Below are 23949 nucleotides of genomic sequence, written 5' to 3'. Positions count from 1 at the left end.
GCCGGTCGGTGTCCGTCGGAGCCGACGGGGGCGCTGTCGTCGGCGCCGTCGGGACCGACACTGAGCCGCCGGCGGTACCGACGGCTCAGTCAGCGGCGGCGGCGGGCGGCGGGCGGCGGCAGCGATGGCCGCGCCCCGGGCGGCGCCGGCGGCGGCCGCGAGTCAGCTGTGGAGGCGACTCTGGAGGCACCCCGCCTGCGCCAGCGGCCTGCTGGCGGTGCTGTGCTACATCAACACGCTGCAGGCAGACTTCGTCTACGATGACACGTAAGTGGCAGTCGTAGATGGCAACGCTGTTTGCAGTCACACACGTGGTAGCCCAAACCAGTTCCAGTTTTGACGTGGATGACCCCGGTCTAGCCAATTTGCATCGTGCTTGCCGTTTAACACCTAAACTTGGAAGAACTTGAGTGTTATAATGAAGTGCTGTATGAGAAAATGCCCACCTACGCCTCTGATCAGCAACGAACTTCCCTTAAAAACTTGTTCTACAAACATACATTGAGCGTTGTGCAATGCGAGCGGCAACCAAAGCTGAGATGGGTGTTTCAAGGAGCTGCAAACTTGATTGGCAATAATATCATTACATGAAAATGGTCTAGAGCTTGCTAAGTGCATGCCATTTTCTCGTCGTTTTCCAAGCTGGCCGGTCTAATATTATCGTCTGGATTGCCGAGGATCATTTCAAATACATAAGCTCAGTAATTTGGCGAAAATGTACGTGTCTATTCACCAGCCAGAATAACTATCAGCCATGATGTGCTTTAGCGTGGGTCACATAGCTTCTAACAAATCCGGTGTAATGGCTCTAGCAAAGGATTAATGATACGCTTGCCTGATAATATGCTCCAAAAGACAGCCAGGAATGAATAATGGCAGCAAACAATGTGTTGTTCACGCTCGAAGATGTCCCTACATTACCATCACAAAAGAAATATAAATTAATGAAATTGATGATGCTGCGAGGTCAGACATCATCACTTACTTTTCATTTGCACATGCACGCTTCATAGTGCATGCTTTTTATCGATAAATGCATGCTTCTTTTCGCCATGGGGAAAGATCCACAACACTTTTTATGAATGCACATTGCACAATGCACATTTATCTATGTGCTCAATATTCATCTTCTACCCAAAAGGCAAAAGCTGCCACTCTCCATTTGGCACTGGTCTCGTTCTTGCTTTTACTATTCAGAAGCATATCCCATCGTTAATGTATTTTTAACAAATGTATTCTCCTCTTATCCACGGCTTAGCTTTTAGCCTTACCGGGAAGGCTAAGCATTTGTCGGCGGAACAATTTCATTAGATATTCCCATACCAGCCGTGTCGCCGCACTAAGCGCCGGTCGCTATCATGCAAATGAGAACAGGGAGGCAAATCCCATCCATTCTGGGCGACACTAGCGCGCGTCCCAGTGGCACGCTGTGATAAACACGACCGGCACCGCGCGCGCCACGCCAGCGGCGACTCGGCAATGACGCGGAAACGCGGACCAACTGTCCAGGGCGTACGCACTAGGGTGTAATAGCGGTGAAGAAGAATACACGGTGTAATACGTTCTCGGCTAACGCAATATTGGTGGAAAAGCGAACAAATGGAATGTAACTCCAAAAGAATCTGTAGCATTCCACCAGGTAAGGCTGATGTGATGTTGCAAAAGTGAGGAGCATTCCGTGGCATGACGCTCGCTTGCTGCTTGAGTGTATCACAATAGCGTACGAGCCAATAATATTGTTTCGCAGACAGAGGCAACATTTCCCGCTTAACTCCTATCATCGTCGCATGTTGACAACAACAAGATAACGGAAAATAAAGCAAGGACTATATTGATGGTTTGACTTCCAACAAATCCTGTTTTTAACATCCCTAGACTTTTACCACCTAAGTTGTTTCGACTGTTTTTAAAACATCATATCTCATCGACAAGTAAAGCAACAGTCCTAGCCCAACTTGGGCTAGGGATGAAGTGTTTGATGTGTTTGCATCTGTTTCTGGCTTATATGACGGTCATTAGCCGAAAAGGAAAAGTCGCTCTCAGAGCCAATTGAAGCAATGCAGTTTTTCTCTGTTAGGTATAGGTGCATTGTAAAATGACAGAGTACTTACAAAAGTCAGTTCCTCCCGCCTGAGAAAAGGCAGTTTTCACTGGTAGGGTTTTAAATGTGTTGTCTTCCACCACTGTTAAAATATGTATGATGGCACGCCGTGCTCAACGAGTTGGCGGAACTTTATGCTTGTTTTACCGTTGTTCAAAAAGTTGAGAAGGGCCAGTTGCAAAATAAAGGATATTCAGCTAAACTGCAATGAGAAAAAAATCGCTTTCAGTGATGATAAAGAAGGAATTATGATTTTGATTCGCTTCATATCCAAACAGACAAGTGTGCAAATGTGTCACTTGAATCAAACCAAAACCCAAGTTGTGCGTAAGCAATGAAAGGAAGTAAGATCAGTTGGCTGTCGCCTGTCACCCACAAGAGCCACTTCAAGTGCATCAAGTGCCACTGCCAGCATATATGAAACCTAATAAAGGACTTCCGCTAAGTGAGTAATGAAATCTGCTCTGGTCGCTGATTAAATTCCGACTCATGCAAGGCTGCACCTATCAGTGACCGGTGGGTCGGTGAGCCGACGGCCGCTGATCCCTTCCAGTCGCTTGATTACCACCCGGTCCGGATTCAGAGCTCCGAGAACCCTGTCGCCGTTGTGTGTGAGAGCACCACCCCTGGACGGCCCTGTCGTCTCCGGCGGCCACCCGCGGCGGGATGGTTCCGGCCGAGACAGCCGACCCGTGCGGCACAGCCGGCGCGGCAAGGCGACGGGCCGGCGGGCGACGGGCGACGGGCGACGGGCCGGAGACGGTGGAGCAGGGTGAAATAGAGTCTGGCTCGGAAGATAGGTGGTGGCTGGTCTGTCAGTGACGATTGGCCAGATAAGACCAGTGTGAGGGATTAGGCGGGTAGCGATATGAGGAGAAATGAAGACGATCGGTTCACAAGACTCGATGTGGAAGGAAGGGGGATGGAGAGAGAGAGAGAGGGGGGGAGAGATAGAAAGAGGAAGAGAGAGAGAGAGAAAGAGAGAAGAGAGGGCGAGAGATAGAGAGAGGAAGAGAGAGAGAGAGAGAGAGAGAGAGAGAGAGAGAGAGAGAGAGAGAGAGAGAGAGAGAGAGAGAGAGAGAGAGAGAGAGAGAGAGAGAGAGAGAGAGACTAGAAAGAGAGAGAGCGAGAGAGGGGCGCTTTGCGCTTCTTGATCTGATGTAGCCCGTTAGCATCGAATCACACTCGAGCGTCTGAAAATTACTTTAGCCATGGTTTGATCTTGGATTCGTAGTCCAGTCTTGCACCAGTCCTGCCACGTACTTTATGAACCTTTACCGTAAGATGAGGAAGTGTTGGGTAAATGCTTCATACCTTCTGAGAATCTTTCAGGAAATCATCTATTTCACGGATGGACTTGACTTCACAAGGTTAAATCACGAGTAATAACCGCTAATCGAAAGGACCATTTTCCCTCCCCGAATGTGATTGAGCGGCCTGAGCTGAGAGCAAAACAGGATGTATTTCATCGTGGTACGAGAGGGTTCGTTTTAGAGGTCGCGCCGCCAAATGCATTTTGAGTAGTAAGAAGAAAGGGTTATCTGGGAGCCGACATTGGAGAAATGGAGGGAAGGTGGTGATTGCTTCCATAGACTCGTGATGACACCGAGCTTGTGAGAAACGCTGCTGGTCCTTCTCCTGAACTACAAAGCTCAGAGTCCATGATTTATGAGAAGCGCATTAACGGATTTTTTTAGACGTAAGAAAGGATTAAAGGTAGTGTGCCAGCTTTGCTGGACCGTATGGAGTTAATGGCCCAGATAAGGAGAACCGGATTTTTAGAACTTATCCATACCTTCAAAACTCATGGAAACGTCTTAAATTCTTCAAATTTTGAGTACCCCAGTGCGAAATTTGCCCCGACGGGTTGTCGGTCGTACCCCAACCACATTTCACACCACTATGAACAATAAATGCACACACTGAAATCGCTATTACCGATATGTTCATCCAATCAAGTTTCGATAAACCCGTTCATCATCATCTCCTGCGGTTTCGAACACGCCTGTTAGGTGGTGCGGTAGACCGCGCCCAAAGCCAGGGCCCCGGTAACGTGAGGTAGCCGAGTCGGGGCAGCGTGCGCTGACCCAAGCCGGGGCCGCGCGTCCTCCCGGTGTCATGTGATAGCCCGGGGCTGCCCGCGGGGATGCGGTAGACCGCGCCCAAAGCTGCGGCCCCGGCTTGGGTCAGCGCACGCTGCCCCGACTCGGCTACCTCACGTTACCGGGGCCCTGGCTTTGGGCGCGGCTTCTGCTCATACTTTGTGGTGCGGTGGTGGTGCGTCGGGCCGCGCGCTCTCACTTTGGCCAAGAAAAATGCGTCAGCTGATCATTGTCATTTCTGCCACTTGCGTGTGGTGAAATGGGGTCATAACTTAAGAGATGGCTTTTTCATATCAATTATTTTACATAAAATCATATTTCAAACCATAAATAATGTTCGACAGACAAATAAAAGAACCAACACCAATACAGGCTTACAGTTTAAGGCTCGACATTGTGTTGTCTACGATTAGACAGCTGATAACTCATTCCCGTACGTCGTAACTCTATAATGACCTTTGCTTATTGTCACATGTGCGCCGCATTCGCGATTGTTGCCGACGCCTGTTTGCAGCTCAGCCCACTTCAGTTGTTATACATATCGAAAAACCGATAAACTTTTAGGCGAAAAAGGCACTATTCCAGGCCCATTTTTGATTTCTTTTGCGATATTAGGTAAAAACAGAAGCTTCTTATCCTAGGAAAAATAAAATGGGAAATCTTTCAAAGGTGGCACACTACATACCTTTAAGGATGAAGATGGGAACAGCAGGTAAGGGCTGCGCTAGCCTATAGAACTATGTGAGTCACACAATGTCCGATGGGACTGGCGTGCCGATACCGGGAACACCGTACAGACTTCGACGCGGATTTCCTGGCGGACAATCCTGGCACCTTCCGCGAACTAGTACCCGGACCCGCGGGACCAAAGTCCCGGCAGATCACGATGATCGGAGTGACGGATCAGGGGTGCCTGTGGACCTGTGTCCACAGGGATCATACCCCTGGCGGCGGCGAGTAGTCTGCTGAGAGCGTGCGTGACCGGGCCCGCTACTGCCGGATCTGGGCTCGTGTCTGACGGGCTCTGATGAGGCGCGGCGCCCGCGCACGGTCTCCTGTGAAGTCTCCCAGCTCACTGGGGCGTCGGTCGGCGGACTGGGCAGCGCTGCTGAATACTCGCCGCGGCCGCCGACACTGCTGATGGCACTGCGCCTTTCCTGGGAAGTCGATCAGGCGCCGAGGCCCCGCACAGCCGCCGTTTACCGGCCGAGAAAAGGAAATCCTCCATCTGCACGGGCGCTGAATGCAGCGGACGTCAAGTGCCGTCCAGACTCAATGGCGGCGGCTCTCGTTTACCTTCGCTCATTACTGGCTGCAGTGCGTTAAATTACGCGGCGCTACATTACAAGAGACGTGTATAGCTGCTCTCGGTGGTGATAATGACTAGATTACGGCTCACAGAAGCGATTTATAACGGCGAGACCATCGTTGGAAGGGTTTTCATGTGATTGTGATGCACTTTGAGCGTTAAAAATAATGAGGAACCAAATTCTAAGAAAAATATAGCCAAAGGAAGGAGGACATACATAAAAATATTTTGTCAGTGAAATAGATAAGTGACGTTCATCATTCGTAATTTAAATGCATTATGCAAGTTCCTTTTGAGCATGTTTTCTACGTATTTATCAAAAAGACTTTCCCTTATGATAGCGTTTACTAGCGCCGCATGGGGGCATTTTGTCACAGATCTTGAAACTTGATTTGCAACGCATAATGGCGCTGCATTGGACAAATAATATCTTGCCATCAATTTTGGCATTTGCCCACTCTCATCAGTCCCGGCTGGATTCGCCGATATATGCTAGGCTGTATTTACTTTCAAACTATCGGGACCTTACAAGCAGCATTCAAAGGTGGCTAGCTAAAACAAGAAAACGGGTACAACCAGCAGAGTGCAGCTAGCAGATACAAGTTGAAATGACACGGCACTGCCTTGATGGGCATGATTCAAACTGTAAAGAACTGTTAAAAAAAAAAAAAACGTCGGGTTTGAGTCATGTCAATTCCATGTGTTTGTTCGCTACCAGCCCCGCTCAGCACAGCCAATGGCTACATATCGCGTGTCGGGCCAGCGTCGGTGGGCCCCAGGCCGGATGCGTATAGCGCTGGGAGAGGCAGTTTTGCCGAGAAGTGTGCCCACTTAGGACGGCCGTCTATTGTGGCGGTCGGCCGGCGCCGATGCCCGCCCGACTGAAACGTGCCGTTTCGAGGAAACATTAGCATTATCGATTACACATTTAGCCGTCACGAAACGGGAGTATACACAGCACCTGGTAGCGGCCGCGGTCCAGAGCAGGTGCCAGGCACGCACGGCCGCGCGCCGCACACCCAGAAATCGATGGTGGCCCCGCCAGAGCCGCTGGATTTGGGCGTCACAACAGGGGATCGGAGGGCACGGGGCTCGGCTGCCACGTGCTGGGAGACAGGGCGGGTGAATTAGACAGCTGCGAGGGGACAGTTTGCCATAGTGATTATATTGTGTCCCTGGGGTGGCGTCCAGCGTCCCGATGGGCCTCGATAGGGCGCAGTATATGGAGGGAGAACAAAGGATAGTGCGATGGGGACGGGCTGGGTAGCGGCTGTTCTAACCCGAGCCCCACTGGGGTCTGTGTATAACACGCCCTACTGGGGGGGGGGGGGCTATTCATAGCCCCCCTCCTAACTCCGAAACTACTGGGCCGATCGTCAAAATTCAAACGGCGTCTGATAGCCCCGGAAAAACTGTCGAGCGAAACCTAATTTCATTGACCTCGAGGTCACCGATGACGTCACAGGTCAGGTCAAAGTAAAAATTATTAGCACTTTGGCTTGTTCACATTTTGGGCTCTGGCCGCCGTCTTACAAGTCAGATCAGGCTCATTTTTGGTTTCCACACTCGTGAACAGATGCTCTAGATACCTTGAGGGTACCAAACTTGTACTTTGATTTTCAGGTCAGGGTCAGGTCATCACAGGTCACGAAAATATTATATCATGCGTCGGTCACGTGACACATGTTTTATGGTCCATTTAGGCCATAGATTTCGAATTTGATGTCGTGTGTGTCATTCAAGGTCATTTTGAGTCGAAATTAGCTTAGGTCAGGTCACTTTCAGGTCAAAAAAGGTCAAATTTTGAAGTTGAAATTTTTCAACAAAAAAGGTGTCTATTGGATGCAGTTTGAGCTCAGGAACACGATGGTGCCATTTATATTGGTGTACGATGCCAAATACGTACTGAAAAATTGATTTGAAAAATTAATAATTGTGAATTTTTTGCAAAAATGCGTATAACTTGGCCATTTTTGAAGATATTTAGCTAAAACTTGCTAGAGTTAGTCATAATCATGCGTTCTGTCACATATATTCCGGTTTTTTTCGAAAAGTCAAAAACTTTTTGAAAAAAATATAAAAATATAAATTTTGAATATTATTATATACAATTTTCAAAATTTTCAAAATTTTGAAAATCCGAGATAGCAGTTCAATTCTGAGTCCTTTCATGCAAAGAAATTGGATCTAGCTTAAAAACTGAGCTCTTGGGAGCGATTGCCGTGGTTCAATGTTTTGCGTCGAAATCGGACGAACATGACGTCACTCTGACGTCATTTCCGGCCGACCTATGGTAGCTACGAAGTTCAAATTTTTACACAAGGTGTCAAATTGATGCAGCCGAAGGTACTGAAAGTTTGGCGTCGATTCGTCAAGCGGTTTGGAAGTTATTGCAGAAAAACGGGAGGGGGGGCTATAAATAGCCCCCCCCCCCAGTGGGGCGCGGGCTAACATGCTGCACGCCGAAAGGAGGATGTTGCCGGGAACAAGCCGCAGTGAGGATCTAACTGCAGTCTGCAGTTGGATCGTCGCGCGGCGCTGCACGGCAAGGACCGGCTCCGCGCCGCGCCTGTCCGGCCCCTCTGAGTGAAATGGACCGAAATGGTGCAGTAAACTGCGTCAAACATGTGTCGGGACCATAACAGAGAGCTCCCGCTCCAGGCTACAAACATGACCGGCTCTATGCATGCAGCTTATGCATTAAATTGCACGTTAGTTATGGAGCCTTCATTGCAACGAATAGGGAATGAGAAAACATTGTGTTACTGCGCAAGCTATAATGGATGTTTTCGCATGGCGTTTAATGCAGAAATAGATTAGCTGACATTCAATGGGACTTGGGACACGAAGTCGACCCTGCAAATTGTAGAAATTCTAGCTACTTTTATTGTTCACATGCGTTATATTAAAAAAAAAAATATATATGGCGTACTTCCCTGAACCAATCACGTATCGGACATTCCTTTGGGTACGGCTCTGGACGATATAAATAAACTTTCTCCATAGTCAGTAACACAAAACAGCAGTTATTGGCAATGGTACAACTGCCAAATGTAACACGGAGGTACCCTGACAGGTAATTTCAATGAATTAAAGATTAGAAGAAGTGGGACTGAGATGGCCCTCTCGTGTCTAACTGGCCCTCGTCCATGCTAAGTAATTCGGCAGTGACCGAAGTCGTGATGGCATTAATTCATCACCATGTAATTGATGCGCAAAGTTTAGCCCATTAATAGCGAAGTTGGACGCACGGAAAATGGCCAAACGGGTCTCTCACAAGAGTGAAACAATCTATTTCCCCTAACTCCGTGAAAGTATCGCTCTAATGAATTGTCTTGTCGCATTCTTTTGATCACATTCGGTTGATGGTTTGCAGCTCGAAGCCTATCTCATGTCAGAGGCTTCCCCATAGCGCCTCCATTCTTAGCTCGGCACAAAACATGGTCGTCTGATAGTATTTAAAGCTACGTAGCCTAGCAACAAAACATTTATCAATGCATCGAAGCCTGACGAGGGCTCTTACCGGCACTCAAATATATCATAATCATAAAAGTGTTCTGTAGCAGTAACTGACGGAACACAGTCATCTATGTTCCCATTCCAATCCATATAGAGCCCATATCATGGCCAATAGTCGTAGCTGCCTACCTCGGGAGGCATTACGCGGACTATTACCGATCGTAGCAGCGCCGCTTTACCGCTCATTAATACACACAGCGCCGCTGACAAATTGCTACACGTGTCCCAAGCAGGCCGATCGAGTGGGCCGCCGGCGACACTTGTTATTCGGAGCGGTTACCGCGCACGCGACGCGGCTCCATGTAACAATGCCCCCGTGTACGGGCCGTAGGCATTATCGTCACTGTCGCGTGCCGACACCGGTTCCAACAGCCCGGTACGGCCGACAGGCGGCGGCCCGTACCGGCGACCGTTTATTGAACCCGAGCAGGCGATCAGCCACGCGACAATTTGCAGTGTCAGTCTCCCGGGACGCGAATTCCGGAGCCGAGGCAAATTGCTGAAACGCAAGGTGGTTTCAACTTTCAACTTTAATAGAAATTTCTGTTCATGTATGGTATGTAATTGCTTGATGCGTGCGATAAGTTCTGAATTAGCCAACTTCATGTGTTAGGAGAAGTGGGCTTTTACTGTAGGTACCTATTCATGAATTCCTTTAAAGATTTTGCAGGCTACCTTACCCATTCCAAAAGCAAAAATCCACGTTTTACTTGCTGCCACGTGTCTGTATTATTTTCTTCTGCTATTTATTATGTGTCACTAATCAACAGAGCGGCGTCGACACGTCATGCGTTTTGTAGGCGCCTCATGCGTTATACAGACCCGCCCCGCGTCATGCACCACACCGGCTCCCACAGACGCCGCGCTGTGAGCAGCCTTCAGGCACATTACTCAGTCGGCGCAGTGGGCCGGGACAGCTCCATCCCCTCCTTCCGACCGACTGGCCGGCCGGCGCCAGTCGCCGCCCACCTCTGACCTGTCGATGCCCTCCGGCGAAATGGATCGCTGTTTTGAAAGCGGCCAACACCTATCCGTTATCCTGCCGACATTCGGAGCGGTTCGGCTGGCCGACAATCGAGCCGCCAATGGAGCCGCTAGATTGCTTCCCACTCCACCGCCCCGGCGGTGAACGCTAACTCTTCCGCGCGCCGGCAAAACACACGCCGATGTAAATAATTCAGCCGTCGATCGGCGTGGTGATATCCCTCAGCCCTCCCCGACCCGCACGGACCACTCAGTAACGGTCAGCTCTAAAAACAGCCGGCCCGCAATCGCCTCAGCACGGCAGCGCCGGCGGTAATAATGTAATCTTCTGTTGCCGTTTTGCACCACTTGGCGTAATATATGTCCGCCATGAACACTGCGGTACGGCTGTGGCGTACGGGTCACACTGCTGTGCAGAGCCGGCCATTCAGGGAGACCCCCTGCGCTGCGCCGACGTTGCCTCCCATGCTGTCTGCTATCGGCAGCGCTGGCGGTCCATCTGTCCTGCTGGAATATCGTGCCGTCGGGCAGCCACTGGGATGCCGGCCGGGTGACAAATGATGAGCAAATGACGGCACCACGCATTAGCCGCGGCCGCTGGCCAGTAACGATACATACAGACGCCGCCGCCAGCTGCGACCCGGCCTGGCGGAGTGGGCGGTGGCGGGGGCGGGGGCGGGGGCGGCACAGTGTGGACGGCCACAGCTGGTAACGGGTAAAGACAGGGGACCGAAATAAGAGTGCCTGTTGTAGCTCAATTAGAGGGCACGGCGGGATCCAACAACCTGCTCAGCAACACAGGGTCCAACGTCGAACCAGCTCAACGGGGTCCAATCATCGAAGCGTGAACTTTCGTGGAAAATATGGATGAGATCATGCAACATGGGATTTTGGCACAGTTCACAATATACACATTGCACAGCTCCCATCGAAGTCACCAAAGAGACAATCGTGACCATCACAAACTTCGACAGCACCCCGCGGAGCGGTTTCTTGTCTCTGGTCTCTCGCCTTTCCTTTGGATTGGCTGCAAGAACACGCCAGAAAATAGCCGCCGGAAAGTTGGACGGAAAATAATGGTTCCGTCACCTGCATAATGTGATTGATTGTAGGTGATATTAAATCGGCTGTTTTGCAATTCCGAACTGCATAATCGAGCTCGCAGACTTTGATCAAAGGTGGCTGGAAAGATGTTATTCAGACTGGTGCTTGTAATTTCAGCTTCAATTTCCTCCTTGGTTAGACTTGTTTTTTGGCGCATATGTTGAGAATGTTTCAAGTAGTTGGCTGTGCAGCATAACAGTGATTCAGCTGTAAACGAAAATACTAATTTGAACCGAGGCAGGCCATGCTACGCTACATTGATTTCAGCCTGCTCACAAAACTTTCCCACGGCGCCCGCAGTGCCATTAGACTCAGACCATAACTTGCGGCAGGATAAATAGCAACTGCTAAGAAAACATACGGCAAAGATCAAATATCATGCATGTGAAAAGCAGCGTGGTAGTTTGCACATGGCATGCTCGATGAAAAGGCTGCTGTTTGTTCTTGTCATACTTTCAGATGGCAGATGTTGAGTATGAGATGACATCATGTGGCAAATGCTGTTAGCTGGCTCTTTGATGTCCGAGATTAGCTATTACATCGGACGGGAAAGGTCACACATCAGACCTCGACACTCTTAGAACTGGCGCACAGGCTGGGCAGAGCAGAGGCAGCGTCGGATGAGTCGAAAGACAGAGTCGTAGAAAGACAGGTCAACGTGCGGCGGAAGCTCACGAGATCAGGCGTCGATATCTGGCCGGTGGAGCGTGATCAGAGGGATTAGGAGCCGATCGGCGGTGGCCGGCCGGCCGCGCGGCGCCTCTCGTCGGTTCAGCGGCGCCGCTCGTCCCCTCCGCGCGCGAGGGGAGCAGCTGCAGGCCCGGGCAGCGTCCCGCCCTCCCCCGTTATGCACATTTCGCCACCGCTTCGATCTGCAGCCGTTGCGCCGCCCGTGGGAAACGATACCAGGCCTGTTTGGCGTGGGTTGCCATAGTAACCGCACAAGGAACGGCCGTTTCAGGCAGCTGCTGACGCGGTAAAAGGGAATATCGGCGCCATGAACGGCCCCAAGTTTGTCACAGTCTGCCGGCGCCCGCACACATTGTGAAACTGGTCAGAAACGCGGCCGGTCGATCGCCTGTAGAGATGCAAAAACACCCCAATGATGAAAGTCAGCACAAGACATTCCCGCGACCTGAAAAAATAACAGCTTCCCTCATGAAAACACCGATCGCTTCCTACAGGCTAGATCTCAAATAAAGGGTGATCTTAGACGAGCCCAGGCCCAGCCGTTCAGTCGCAAAGCTCACGTCTACCGTCAAATCGGCACCGGTCCGAATGTAAGTCCGACGTTCGACCCGCTGGCTTGATATTGGCACCACTGGTGGATAGCCATCTAAAGCCACGATGACGCTTCCCCATTCAGAGTGGATGCGGCAGATATATTATTCGAATCGAGAAGGATGAGCGAATGAAACGGTTTCAGACCATTCACATACGGCTTTGGGATGGACGCCTTGGAATGGATATGGAGGATTGGAAAGGGAGGAACTCGGAGAAACTTTGCCACCAATAGATGCATAGGTAAAACCAAAGATTCTGGTACCTGAACAAACATCAACAAATGTAATGAGGTCATGTATGCTATTCCTCCACAACACCATGCATGTGCAGAAATCTATCATGTGTGCCAGCTGCCAAATGAGCATGACGGCTCAAAACCGACATATTTAATGCAATGCACCTCTAGCAACACTTCACAGCAAATCAATTTGTACCAGATTCAATCGATACTTAACTTCTGATTGAGCAAGGCCGGCACATAACTAAAGTCACCCTTCGGACGGCATAAGCGTCGGATCGAACCTCGCTCGGCGGCCCTGCCGTCTTCTGGCCGGTCGCCTGTAATCATGGTGCAGCGAGCTGACACCTTAATTCGGCCCGCGTCAATGTGGATGGTCATTGCCACGATCGATAACCGATACGCGGCGTGGCCCGATGCCAGTCACTTGGCCGGCGCTCGATCAGGCCGCAGTCCATTCCCGAGGTCCGGCCATCAATTGAAACGTTTCAGCATGACGACTCGATGATGAAATTCAACTCAACGGTACAAACATCACGCGGGGAATGAAAATGGCCGTCATCGAGTAGAGCTGTTCGATATTGTTCGGCAGTAAGCATTAGCTGCGTGCATTATGGATGAGCGATGCACCACAGAAGTTCAATGTCATGCAGTCCTTAACTCGGAACACCATTAGTATTTTCGAGCCACATCCAAAGCCACAATGCACTCTTCAAGCATGCTTTTACAGCGTCATAAATATTACAGGAAAACATAGGCTTTTCAACAAGACGCTGGTTAAATATTCATCGAATTCCAAGAGTAGTCTTATCTAAGTCGTTACCGTGACATGTAAACACTGGCTTTGTCAAATGGAGCTCCGTTATGGTAATCCTGTGTGGTTAACTACTTAGTAGCCCCGCGATAAGTACTCGGTCGCCTGCTATGGCCTACTGCCCTCAATCTAAGTCGTAATTAGACGAAATATTATCACTCGCCATCAGATCAGCAGCAACTGCGATGTTCCCGTCCAAAATACCTCAACTATGCATAGTGACAAGTCCCAGGGGCATGTAGGGTGTAAAACCGCAAGTAACACGCAACCTAAAATGCCCGAGCCCAACAGCCATCGTGTAACGTTTACGATTCGGCAGCTCTACATACAATCGGACACCGCATTTACCTCCCTCTCCCTTGTCTCCACAGGCGCGCGATCGTCACAAACGGCGACGTGCGCGGCACGACCCCGCTGACCGCCCTGCTGCGGCACGACTTCTGGGGCACGCCGCTCGAGCACGCCGGCTCGCACGGCTCGTACCGGCCGCTGACCGTGCTCACGTTCCGCGTGACGCACGCGCTGGTGGGGCTGCGGCCGGCCGCCTATCACGCCACCAGCGTGCTGTTGCACGCGGCGTGCAGCGCGCTGGTGGCCGAGACGGCCGCCGGGCTGTCGGCCGGCCGGCGCGCGGCGCTCCTCTCCGGCGCCCTGTTCGCCGTCCATCCGGTACATGCCGAGGCAGTGGCCGGTCTGGTGGGCCGCGCAGACCTGCTGGCGCTCCTCTTCACCCTCTGCTCGCTGCTCAGCTACGCACGGCAGGCGCGGGCCCGGCGCGCGGCCGGCGGCTGGGGCTCCCCCGAGCGGCGGTGGCTGGCCGCCGCGCTCGGCTCTGCCGTGCTGGCCGTGCTCTGTAAGGAGCAGGGTATCGCGGCGCTGCCCCTCTGTCTGCTGTACGACGTCTGGGTGAACAGCAGGATCAGCCTGACGGCGCTCATCACCAGCAGACTGCAGGTACGGAGCGAGAGGGTGGTCAGGGGAGAGGGTCGACTGACTTGGAGCCGACCGACTGAGGTGTGTCAGTGGACACTCATTCAGAGCCTAAATCGGTGTCCTCTCATTCCGAGTGACCCATGAAAAGTCGCTGCCAGATTATGGTATAAAACAGCTTGCGGGTCATCGAATTGGCTATAAAATGCTAGGTAACGTAGGTACTTATAGCGATACATTCGCAAAAATTATAGCACGGGCTAAATACGGCGCCAGTCGACTTCCTAGTAATCCAGGGGATCGTAACAAGTTACTACCCAACTTAGTCCATGAGCAGCTTTATTCACCGTCGATTAAACATAATGGCGTCAGAACATCTGCTGAAATGAGCTAAAACTTTGCCTAAGCGCCAATTTATCCGGGTATTTAAAGCCTACGACACAATGTGGGATGAGATTGAATGCAGCGGAACGATTATTTTAATGCTTTCCTATAATACGTGTACGGAAAATGCACTCCAAACACGAGCTTTTATGCGATTGATTCGCATGGAACTTTATCGGTTATGGCATTTAAAATCTCGAACGCATTTTAGGACTGTTTTGCATACATTGTCATACAGTAGAATGTTTCTTATTGAAACAGATCAAATAACTTGATAATGATAACTTCATTTTATGAAAACTGAAGATGCATATAGTAAAGGTATCACCAAAGAGTAGCGTTTCGCTAACCCAAGCGCCTTAAACTGCAGATTACCCAGAGCTCACGCTCCAAACGCCTGTTACGTTTCAGGACAAGCGGCTGCAGCGGCTGCGCCAGTGCTGCGCGCTGGTGGCGCTGGCCTGCTGCGCGCTGCTGACCGCGCGCCTGTCCCTGCTGCGCGGCCGGCTGCCCTGGTTCTCGGCCGCTGATAACCCGGTGGCGTCGTGCGACAGCCGTCTGAGCCGGGCACTGACCCTGCTGCACCTGCCGGTGGTCTCTGCCGGTCTGCTGCTGCTGCCCAGCCAGCTCAGCTACGACTGGGCCGAGACGGCCGTGCCGCTCATCACACAGTTGGGCGATCTCAGGAACGTCGTCTCGGCCGTGTTTTATGTCGGCCTGGCGGTCATGTTTTACGCAGCGTGTCATCCTTTTTCTGACACCAGTTCAGCTAGCAGCAGCATCAACGTCAACCACAACAACAACACCGTAAAGAGAACGGCAGACACGGGCGCAGACAACCCGGGCCGAGCGTCTCTGCTGTTCGCGCTCAGTTTCGCCGTGCTCATGTTTCTTCCTGCCAGCAATCTGTTCTTCTACGTGGGCTTTCTGGTGGCGGAGCGGGCCCTGTACGCCCCCTCAGTGGGGTTCTGTCTGCTGGTGGGCGCCGGACTGGCTCTGGCGGAGTCCCGCTGGCGCCGGATAGGGCCCACACTCAGTGTGCTGCTTCTGGCCGTGCTGGCGGCGAGAACTGTGGTCAGAAACCAGGACTGGCGAGACGACAGGGCCCTCTACACCGCTGGCATCCGACACTCACCGGCCAAATGTGAGTGAAATTATCGAGTGAACAGGTGCGCTTTACATGGAGTGGGATTTAATTATAAATATCGTTTCATTGTCATTTAACAGATGATAGTGGCTCGTTCCCTTGTAGGCAATTACATTGCCTTTGCTAAGCACATCGATTTCAAAGAATGCCGCCCTTTCTTCGGAACAAACTGTCGAGTTGTTCTCAACGGTTTGGAAACTAAAGGCTAAACGCTGGGCGTGCCGTCCAGCTATAAACAAAGACGAACGAAATCTTTAGGATCAACTTGAGATGAAGCTGCCTGGATGAACAGCAACGCTTTGACATTTTACTGTCAGAAGCGAAACGAAACCGTACGGAGCGCCCTACTCTCGAGCTAAGCCGGCCCCGCAGAGTATGGAACCCCACTGTGCTTTTATGACGCGGAAGCGGCTCGGGTTAGCGTTTTCCCTGATTCCCTGCAGTCGCCGGCTGCCGCGCCGCGTCTCTCTTTGAATGGCTCTCCGTTGACTGACATTGTTCGTTGCAGCGCTGGGCAACCTGGCCACCATTCTGGCTAGCCAGGGTCGTCTGGAGCAGGCGGAGAGGGCTTACCGGGCGGCGCTCTCGGTCCGAGGGAACATGGCAGACGTCCACTATAACCTGTGAGTTACCGACGGTGCTGCGCCGATTGGGCGGGCGGCGAGAGAGCCAGAGCGGGACGATTGGAAGGGGGGAGAGTGAGAGAGTGAGAGAGAGAGAGAGAGAGAGAGAGAGAGAGAGAGAGAGAGAGAGAGAAGGCAGATAGAAAGAGAGAGAAAGAGAGAGATAGATAGATAGAGAGAGAGAGAGAGAGAGAGAGAGAGAGAGAGAGAGAGAGAGAGAGGGCGGGAGGGGCGGGGGGAGGGAGAGTCCGGCCTCGCAATACACAGGAGGGAGCCACTTCTGTGAGTGGCATCCGCTGCGAAGTCAGCAGGTAAACAGGGACAGTCGGAAGCCGTAATAGGATTACGGTATCCGGGGACCGGGCTCGGCCATTACGTGGGAGTCGGAGCTGCTGACTCGGCTGACCTGTTTGCCGGCTATTCAGCAATTCGACAACTCACTTAGACTCTGCTGTAGAACAATCATTTCGGAGAGAGACGTAGCTAAAGACATTGCGCACATAAACAAGCTGCAAAATCATCATGTCTTAACCCGCGCCCCACTGGGGGGGGCTATTTATAGCCCCCCTCCCGTTTTTCTGCAATAACTTCCACACCGCTTGACGTATCGACGCCAAACTTTCAGTACCTTAGGCTGCATCAATTTGACACCTTGTGTCAAAATTTGAACTTCGTACCTACTATAGGTCGGCCGGAAATGACGTCAGAGTGACGTCATGTTCGGCCGATTTCGACGCAAAACATTGAACCACGGCAATCGCTCCCAAGAGCTCAGTTTTTAAGCTAGATCCAATTTCTTTGCATGAGAGGACTCAGAATAGATTGCGCTATCAAACTGCTATCTCGGATTTTCGAAATTTTGAAAATTTCGAAAATTTATATAATAATATCCAAAATTTATATTTTCACATTTTTTTCAAAAAGTTTCTGACTTTTCGAAAAAAACGGAATATATGTGATAGAACGCATTATTATGACTAATTCTAGCAAGTTTTAGCTAAATATCTTCAAAAATGGCCAAGTTTTACGCATTATTGCAAAAATTCACAATTATTAATTTTTCAAATCAATTTTTCAGCACGTATTTGACATCGTACGCCAATATAAATAGCACCATCGTGTTCCTGAGCTCAAACTGCATCCAATAGACACCTTTTTTGTTAAAAAATTTTAACTTCAAAATTTGACCTTTTTTTACCTGAAAGTGACCTAACATAAGCTAAATTCGACTCAAAATGACCTCGAATAACACAGACGACATCAAATTCGAAATCTCTGACCTAAATGGACCATAAAACATGTGTCACGTGACCGACGCATGATATAATATTTTCGTGACCTGTGATGACCTGACCTTGACCTGAAAATCAAAGTACAAGTTTGGTACCCTCAGGGTAACTAGAGCATCTGTTCCCGAGTGTGTGATCCAAAAATGAGCCTGGTCTGACTTGTAAGACGGCGGCCAGAGCCCAAAACGTGATCAAGCCAAAATGCTAATAATATTTACTTTGACCTGACCTGTGACGTCATCGGTGACCTCGAGGTCAATGAAATTAGGTTTCGCTCGACAGTTTTTCCGGGGCTATCAGACGCCGTTTGAATTTTGACAATCGGCCCAGTAGTTTCGGAGTTAGGAGGGGGGGCTATGAATAGCCCCCCCCCCCCCCCCCCAGTAGGGCGTGTTATACGCAGACCCCAGTGGGGCGCGGGTTAAGAACCGGTCATTAGCTCAATGGAATTCGTAATTTGTTTTCGGCACGTCACGGAGATTTTCTAATATGAATTCTAAAATATCAGTGACATTACGGCCTCACAAAATGCACGGAACCTCACAGTCATGCACAGATAAAAGTACATATAAGTGCAGGGCACTCACGTTACGTTTTTTTTCACAGTCATTTACTTGCAATATTCTCAATTCTAAAGGGTAGAGGTAGAATTTCAAATAAAACATCAGAAGTTGTTCAACCGACGCGGCGCCCTGTGGAGTCCATCCAGCCCGAGCATATCACCTGTACTGGTAGACTGTGCCGCTGAACACCGGTGCCGCGCGGCATAGTATACCTCCCAGGCATCACCGTGAGCCGCCCGCCGAGCCGCGCTGGCGCTGCTCCGCTCCATCACCGCGCCGCACCTCCCCAACAACACCGTCGGCTGTTTTAACATCAGCTAATACAGTTTGCAGCCGACCGTGTCGGCGCGCCGTTGAGCCGCGCTTGTGTACGCTCCCCCGCTGTGTATAACCCGTCCGGGGCTGGCATTCGATTAGTGTCACAGCGCCGCGCGCCCCCGTCCCGGGGGACTCATCTCACTGTGCTCGGCGCTGTTCCGTCAACGGACCGAAATGACACTCACACACGTGAAATGACTCAGTCCCGGGCTCATTTGGCCAAAATTACATTACGGATGCGCGCGGTGTGGGCTGGAAGTACACGGCAAAAACGGTACTGTGCTCGCGAGGGTCTCCTAATGCCATCTTGGTGCAGCGGTGCAAAGTAATTGCGATCGATACTCACTGATGTTTTGTTTCGTTTGCAGAGGAAACCTTTTATACTCGCAAGGAAAGTACCGTCAGTCAGCAGCCTGCTACCAAGATGCGGTCGGATATCGACGACAATTTGCTCGTAAGTTTACGTATTTTTTGCTCATGTTGGTAAAGCTCTAAATGGGTTGTAAATCCTGCTGGGTACGTTTGATATGTTCGCTACTGTGAAGAGATGACATTGCAATACGAGCTTCTCATAACGATATAATACATGAACAAACATTTCATTCCTCAACAGAATATGAACGGAAGTAACACGAAGTACTTTTTACCTTTTCAGAAGCCTACCTCAATTTGGCTCACGCCCATCTGAAGCTAGGCCAGTCTGTGTTGGCTCGACAAGTGCTGCTGGCCTGTCGTGATCTGCACGGGTCGCGAATACGTGACCCCCGGTCACACACCTCAGCCAAGGTCGGCTGTCTGGTGGAGCTCGGTCGGCTGTACGCGGAGGAGGACAAGGACCCACCGCTGGCCCTCAAACAGTACCTCCTGGCACTCGGTCTTGCTCCCGAAGGCTACAACAAGGAGGTAAGCATGCAGCTGTCTTAGGTTTAATAAAATATGTCTTATTATTACTTCGCCTGAATAGCATGCATTTTAGCGCTGCTGTAAAAAAAAAATCATGGAAATGGATAATGAGAAGTGAACTAGGCGGCCGTATATAGCTTGCCCCAGGGCGCCCAACGAAATAGTGCACCGTTAAAAGCTTTCCAGCTGAAATATTCCACCCTGGCATTCCAAAACATCGCATGTTTATTTTTGCACAGTAAATCAAGACCGATTGAGTGGTGCAGCTTATCACTCATCCGAGCAAGGTCGGTAACCAAAACTTCATAATGCATACCATAGAAGCTCTCAATAAATAGAACAAATCTCTTACTCCTCACTGAAGAACCAAACACTCTCTTTTGGTGAAGAGTCGGTTTTCTAAAATTCCTTTCGCGATGGCCGCGAGGTTGTCTCAACCGGGCTGCATATCTGGCAATCCGGCTTATTGAGCGATCAGTCGGCTGCCGCCGGCAGAGCAACAGCTGCGACGGAAAGAGGAAGGGAGGGGGACCGGCCTCGGCGCTCCGACCGCTCCGCTCCCCAACAAAACCCATCCGTCTCAACCGGCCGCGGTAGCAGAGGCGGCGGGGACGGTGGAGCTGCCGGTGGTAACAGTTTAAACGCGGGCGATAGTCGCCGTGGCAGTGGCACTGGCGATGGCAGTGGCGGTGGCAGTGGCACTGCAGGCGGTGACGATGATGACGTCAATATTGACAACTGTTGCTAGCAGAGAACCCATCTGTCTCACGGATCAGACCAATATGGCCAGCCGGTGTGTCACAAATTACGTTAGAGCCGGCGATAACGATGTCACCGACCGTTGACACATGTCACCGCTTTGTTACCGGCGCCAGCCTCGACACGACAGCCGCGTCCTGAACAACTTTGTAATGTCCGAACTTTGGGCTGCTCAGTGTGTTACTGTCGAGCGGTGCAAACAAACACTTCAGGATGAAGTAGGCTTTGTAAGTCACTCAGCGACTGTAAAGCCGACAGATGTTCGTTTATTCCGCATCTTCTCATGCATTTTTCGTTTATCTCGTTCATCCTTTTATATAGTATGTATTCTGGGTCTGCAAGCCAGGTCGGCAAAATTGAGCACTTTCCATTCTCCCAGAGCTCCGTCGTCTGACCTTTCACCCATCTGAGACCGAGCCTTGCTGATCTACGGGTTCAAGGTTCCATCTGCGCTAAGTGTGATGTGATGTTCGGTAAACGCCGTGCAGACGCCAGCCGTGGAAGCCGGGAGTGAGCCGCATATGCAGCGTCCGGCCGGCGGGCGGTCTGGGCGGGGGCGCGGGCGGTGCCGCCCGGAGAGTGGTGCCGCTATTTACGTTGGACGACATGGCTTCGCTTTCAGACCATCTATAACCTGATCGGAGAGGCTCAGTACCGCATGGCAAACTACGAGGAAGCCGAGAGCTGGTTCAAGAAGGCGCTGGAAATCCAGCCCGCCATGGTGCACGCTCACCTGTTCTACGGAAAAATGCTCGCCAAAAATGTAAGTGGCTAACAGACTACGCATGACTATTGGGCATTTACGATAGTAAATTTAATCTTATCCTTTTGCAAGAAACCCAGCTGGGAGAAATAAGCTGGTTTTGTTTTATAATGAACGCCGTTGCTGTGTTTGCGTTCTCGCAATATTACTCAACTTCGTGCACGCCATTGTTGCTTCTATCCAACGAAATAACATCAAACATCCCTACGGTGTTCCCAAAGCAGCCCTTTGAAACACAGTGTGACAAAGATGACACAGTTCCTGAAGCGCTTCTTGCCCGCGCTGGGAGCGTGTTTCTGATGGTCCCTTTGCATACTGCATGTGACAAGATAATGTACCCCGCGTCTCTCGCGAGCAGAGTTGAATAATGTGAATATGCAATATGCATCTTTACCACACAGTGCAATGTAGCTAAACGCTTTATGCATGTGTTGAAGCGTGCAGAGACACATCGCTGGTAAATATCATCAGATTAAGGAGTGTTCTAGCCCGACTATCTCTTAGCTCTGTTACCAGAGTTCGTTTTTTCTATTTTACCATCCGATCTTGTTTCAGAAAACTCGCGTAGACGAGGCAGAGGGCTGGTTTCACCGAGCGCAAACAACAGCGCCGAACAACTATGTTGTCTACCTTCATTACGGTGAGTTTGTTTGCACAAACTATTGAAACATATTTAAAAATGTAAGAGGTGGCAAAAAATGATATTGTTAATTCCTACGGTTCTTATAAGGATAACTTGACGTCACTGATAGCATGGTTTTCAATGAGCTGCTTGATCTGTTTCTAACTACGGTTGGCAGTGACTGTTTTATGTTTGCATTCACCTCTTCCCACCACCATGCCCTCTCCAATGGAACCAGCTAAGCTCTAACTTTGCTTCCCTGCAATTCCAGGCCAGTTCCTGTATGAGACGGGCCGGCTGCGCGAGGCAGCTGCTGTGTATGTGCGCGGCACTGAGCTGGCGCCCAGCGAGTATGACCTGACCTTCAACCTGGCTAACGTGTACCGCGAGTTGGGACGCTACCAGCAGGCCGAGGACTTCTACCGGCGAGCGGCGCGCATCCGACCCGAGGTATGGCCGCGCTGTGCGCAGGACGGTTCTGGTCTAATTAGAGGAGCAGAAATGGTTTCTTTTTATACCGACTTTTATATTTTTCCGTGGCATATTATTACAGAAAATATCTTGTTATCCTAAAACAGATACAATAATTCGAATACATACCTATGTCTGACAAGTTTCAAAATCGTTCGAAGCTGTTAGCTGCCCATTGTCACTAATTCATTGCTACTGATTAGTTGCTAATTATCAATCGCGCACTCACTCAATGTCCACTCCCAATGACCCAATGTCTATCAACCAATCGATCCACTAAAGTGACACGCTAGCAGAGCCAGTCTGTCGCAACTCATACTTCACCGGGCTCTTTGTAAAACAACCTGTCTGACACCGCATCTCTGTCCTCAGGACGTGCAAAGCCACCGTAACCTGGGCGCCATTCTGCACCTAACCGGCCAGCTGCGGGAGGCCGAGGCCGCCTACCTGACCGCGCTGCGTCTCAGTCCCGGTGATCACGTGACCGAGGTCAACCTGGAGCGTCTCTACAACGTCATGGAGAGGCACGACCTGCAGCCAAGAGACGCGACCCCTGAGCGACGTGAACGCAGAGCGCGGTCAGCCGCCAACGGCACATGACCTCGGCCCTGACCGCGGCCTTGGGCTGTTGTCGATCGGGCGACGGGCCAGCGACGATAGAGGGAGGGAGATGCGGTCCAGCAGCTCCCTCGCCCCGCCGACCGATCTCTGGCGTCACACGGTCGAGAGTTATACGTTGAATCCTGCATTCCTGGCTCATTGTTGTGCCTGATACCGAGGGCGAGAGGTGGAGCTACCGACCAGCCCCACCGGATCGCCACTATGATCTCAGAATGAACGCGTTGTTTGTCGATCAGTATTGCCCTCCCGGTTGAGAGCGACGTGAAATCGACCGCACACAGAGAGAGTGTTGATCTTGTTCCCCATATCTAATGTGATGATCGTATCGGACGGTGGATAACTATTTTATCAACGTGTTGTTCTTGCAATGTAATACATCTATTGATGGTTGACAAACTGTATTGAGGTGCAGAATGCTCACGCCGATTCTCTCGACCGCTTGATAAGTCACTGAATGATCAGATTATGCAACAATACTTTAGGTAAACGTATTATGAACACCATTTTAACAGGTTATCATAAAATCAAAAGAAAGACAGAAATCAAATACAATATCCATTCTTCCAATTTTTATCTACATCAACATAAACATTGTGTAAGATTAAACCCAATCCATAGCTTAGATTTTTCAGCATAACCATTTATACAACGTCTGACGCCGTCAACTGACCTATGAACAGCTGTGTCACATTGGTCTCCGGGTCGAGCCCATTCTGGGCTTCTCCGAATAGCCGACATCTCTGCAACGCTCGAGCCCTCTCGGGGACCACCAGGCCAGTCGACTCCTCTGCCGAGACGCCCTGGCAACCCGATGACAGCTGCCAATGATGGATGTCGTTTTTGTTTGCCGCTGGCACTATTTGTATTCGGTTTACTATCGACCGAGACGCTCGTTAGCGCCCGTTGGCGTCGTCTATCAGCGCCGAGGGGGCGTGGTCGGGGGGGGGGGGCGTGGCCAGCGGCGGTGACAGACGAGTCGACCCATCCAGCCGGACGGAACACCTCCCGGGCAGAGCCGTCGACCGGAAACGGCGATACCGATCGATGAGTCGAGCCGACACAGAAACCGGAAACGACACCAAATGTCCGCCGCTGAATGGT

General features: G+C 50.8%; 1 protein-coding gene across 1 annotated transcript; it reads left to right on the top strand.

Moving 5' to 3' along the window:
• Positions 1-104: 104 nt before the first annotated feature.
• LOC122364574 (protein O-mannosyl-transferase TMTC2-like) lies at positions 105-23238 on the top strand. The gene is made up of 10 exons (XM_043335092.1): positions 105-267; positions 13827-14409; positions 15181-15913; positions 16425-16539; positions 19078-19163; positions 19365-19612; positions 20994-21134; positions 21690-21774; positions 22028-22206; positions 22600-23238. Exons 1-10 carry the CDS (start codon positions 125-127, stop codon positions 22825-22827), a joined length of 2541 nt encoding a protein of 846 aa, XP_043191027.1. The 5' UTR covers positions 105-124; the 3' UTR covers positions 22828-23238.
• Positions 23239-23949: the final 711 nt, after the last annotated feature.

This window comes from Amphibalanus amphitrite, unplaced genomic scaffold, assembly GCF_019059575.1.
Source record: "Amphibalanus amphitrite isolate SeventyFive unplaced genomic scaffold, NRLGWU_Aamphi_draft 000684F_arrow, whole genome shotgun sequence".
Lineage (NCBI taxonomy): Eukaryota > Metazoa > Arthropoda > Thecostraca > Balanomorpha > Balanidae > Amphibalanus > Amphibalanus amphitrite.
Note: the sequence above shows the minus strand (reverse complement) of the source record. Positions and strands in the feature narration are given on the sequence as shown.

Excerpts from the sequence above, each read along its gene's own strand:
- LOC122364574 (XM_043335092.1), top strand. The coding sequence starts at position 125 with ATGGCCGCGCCCCGGGCGGCGCCGGCGGCGGCCGCGAGTCAGCTGTGG. Across the intron at positions 14,410-15,180 it reads TCATCACCAGCAGACTGCAG|GACAAGCGGCTGCAGCGGCT; the intron begins GTACGGAGCGAG and ends GTTACGTTTCAG. Across the intron at positions 16,540-19,077 it reads GCAGACGTCCACTATAACCT|AGGAAACCTTTTATACTCGC; the intron begins GTGAGTTACCGA and ends TTTCGTTTGCAG.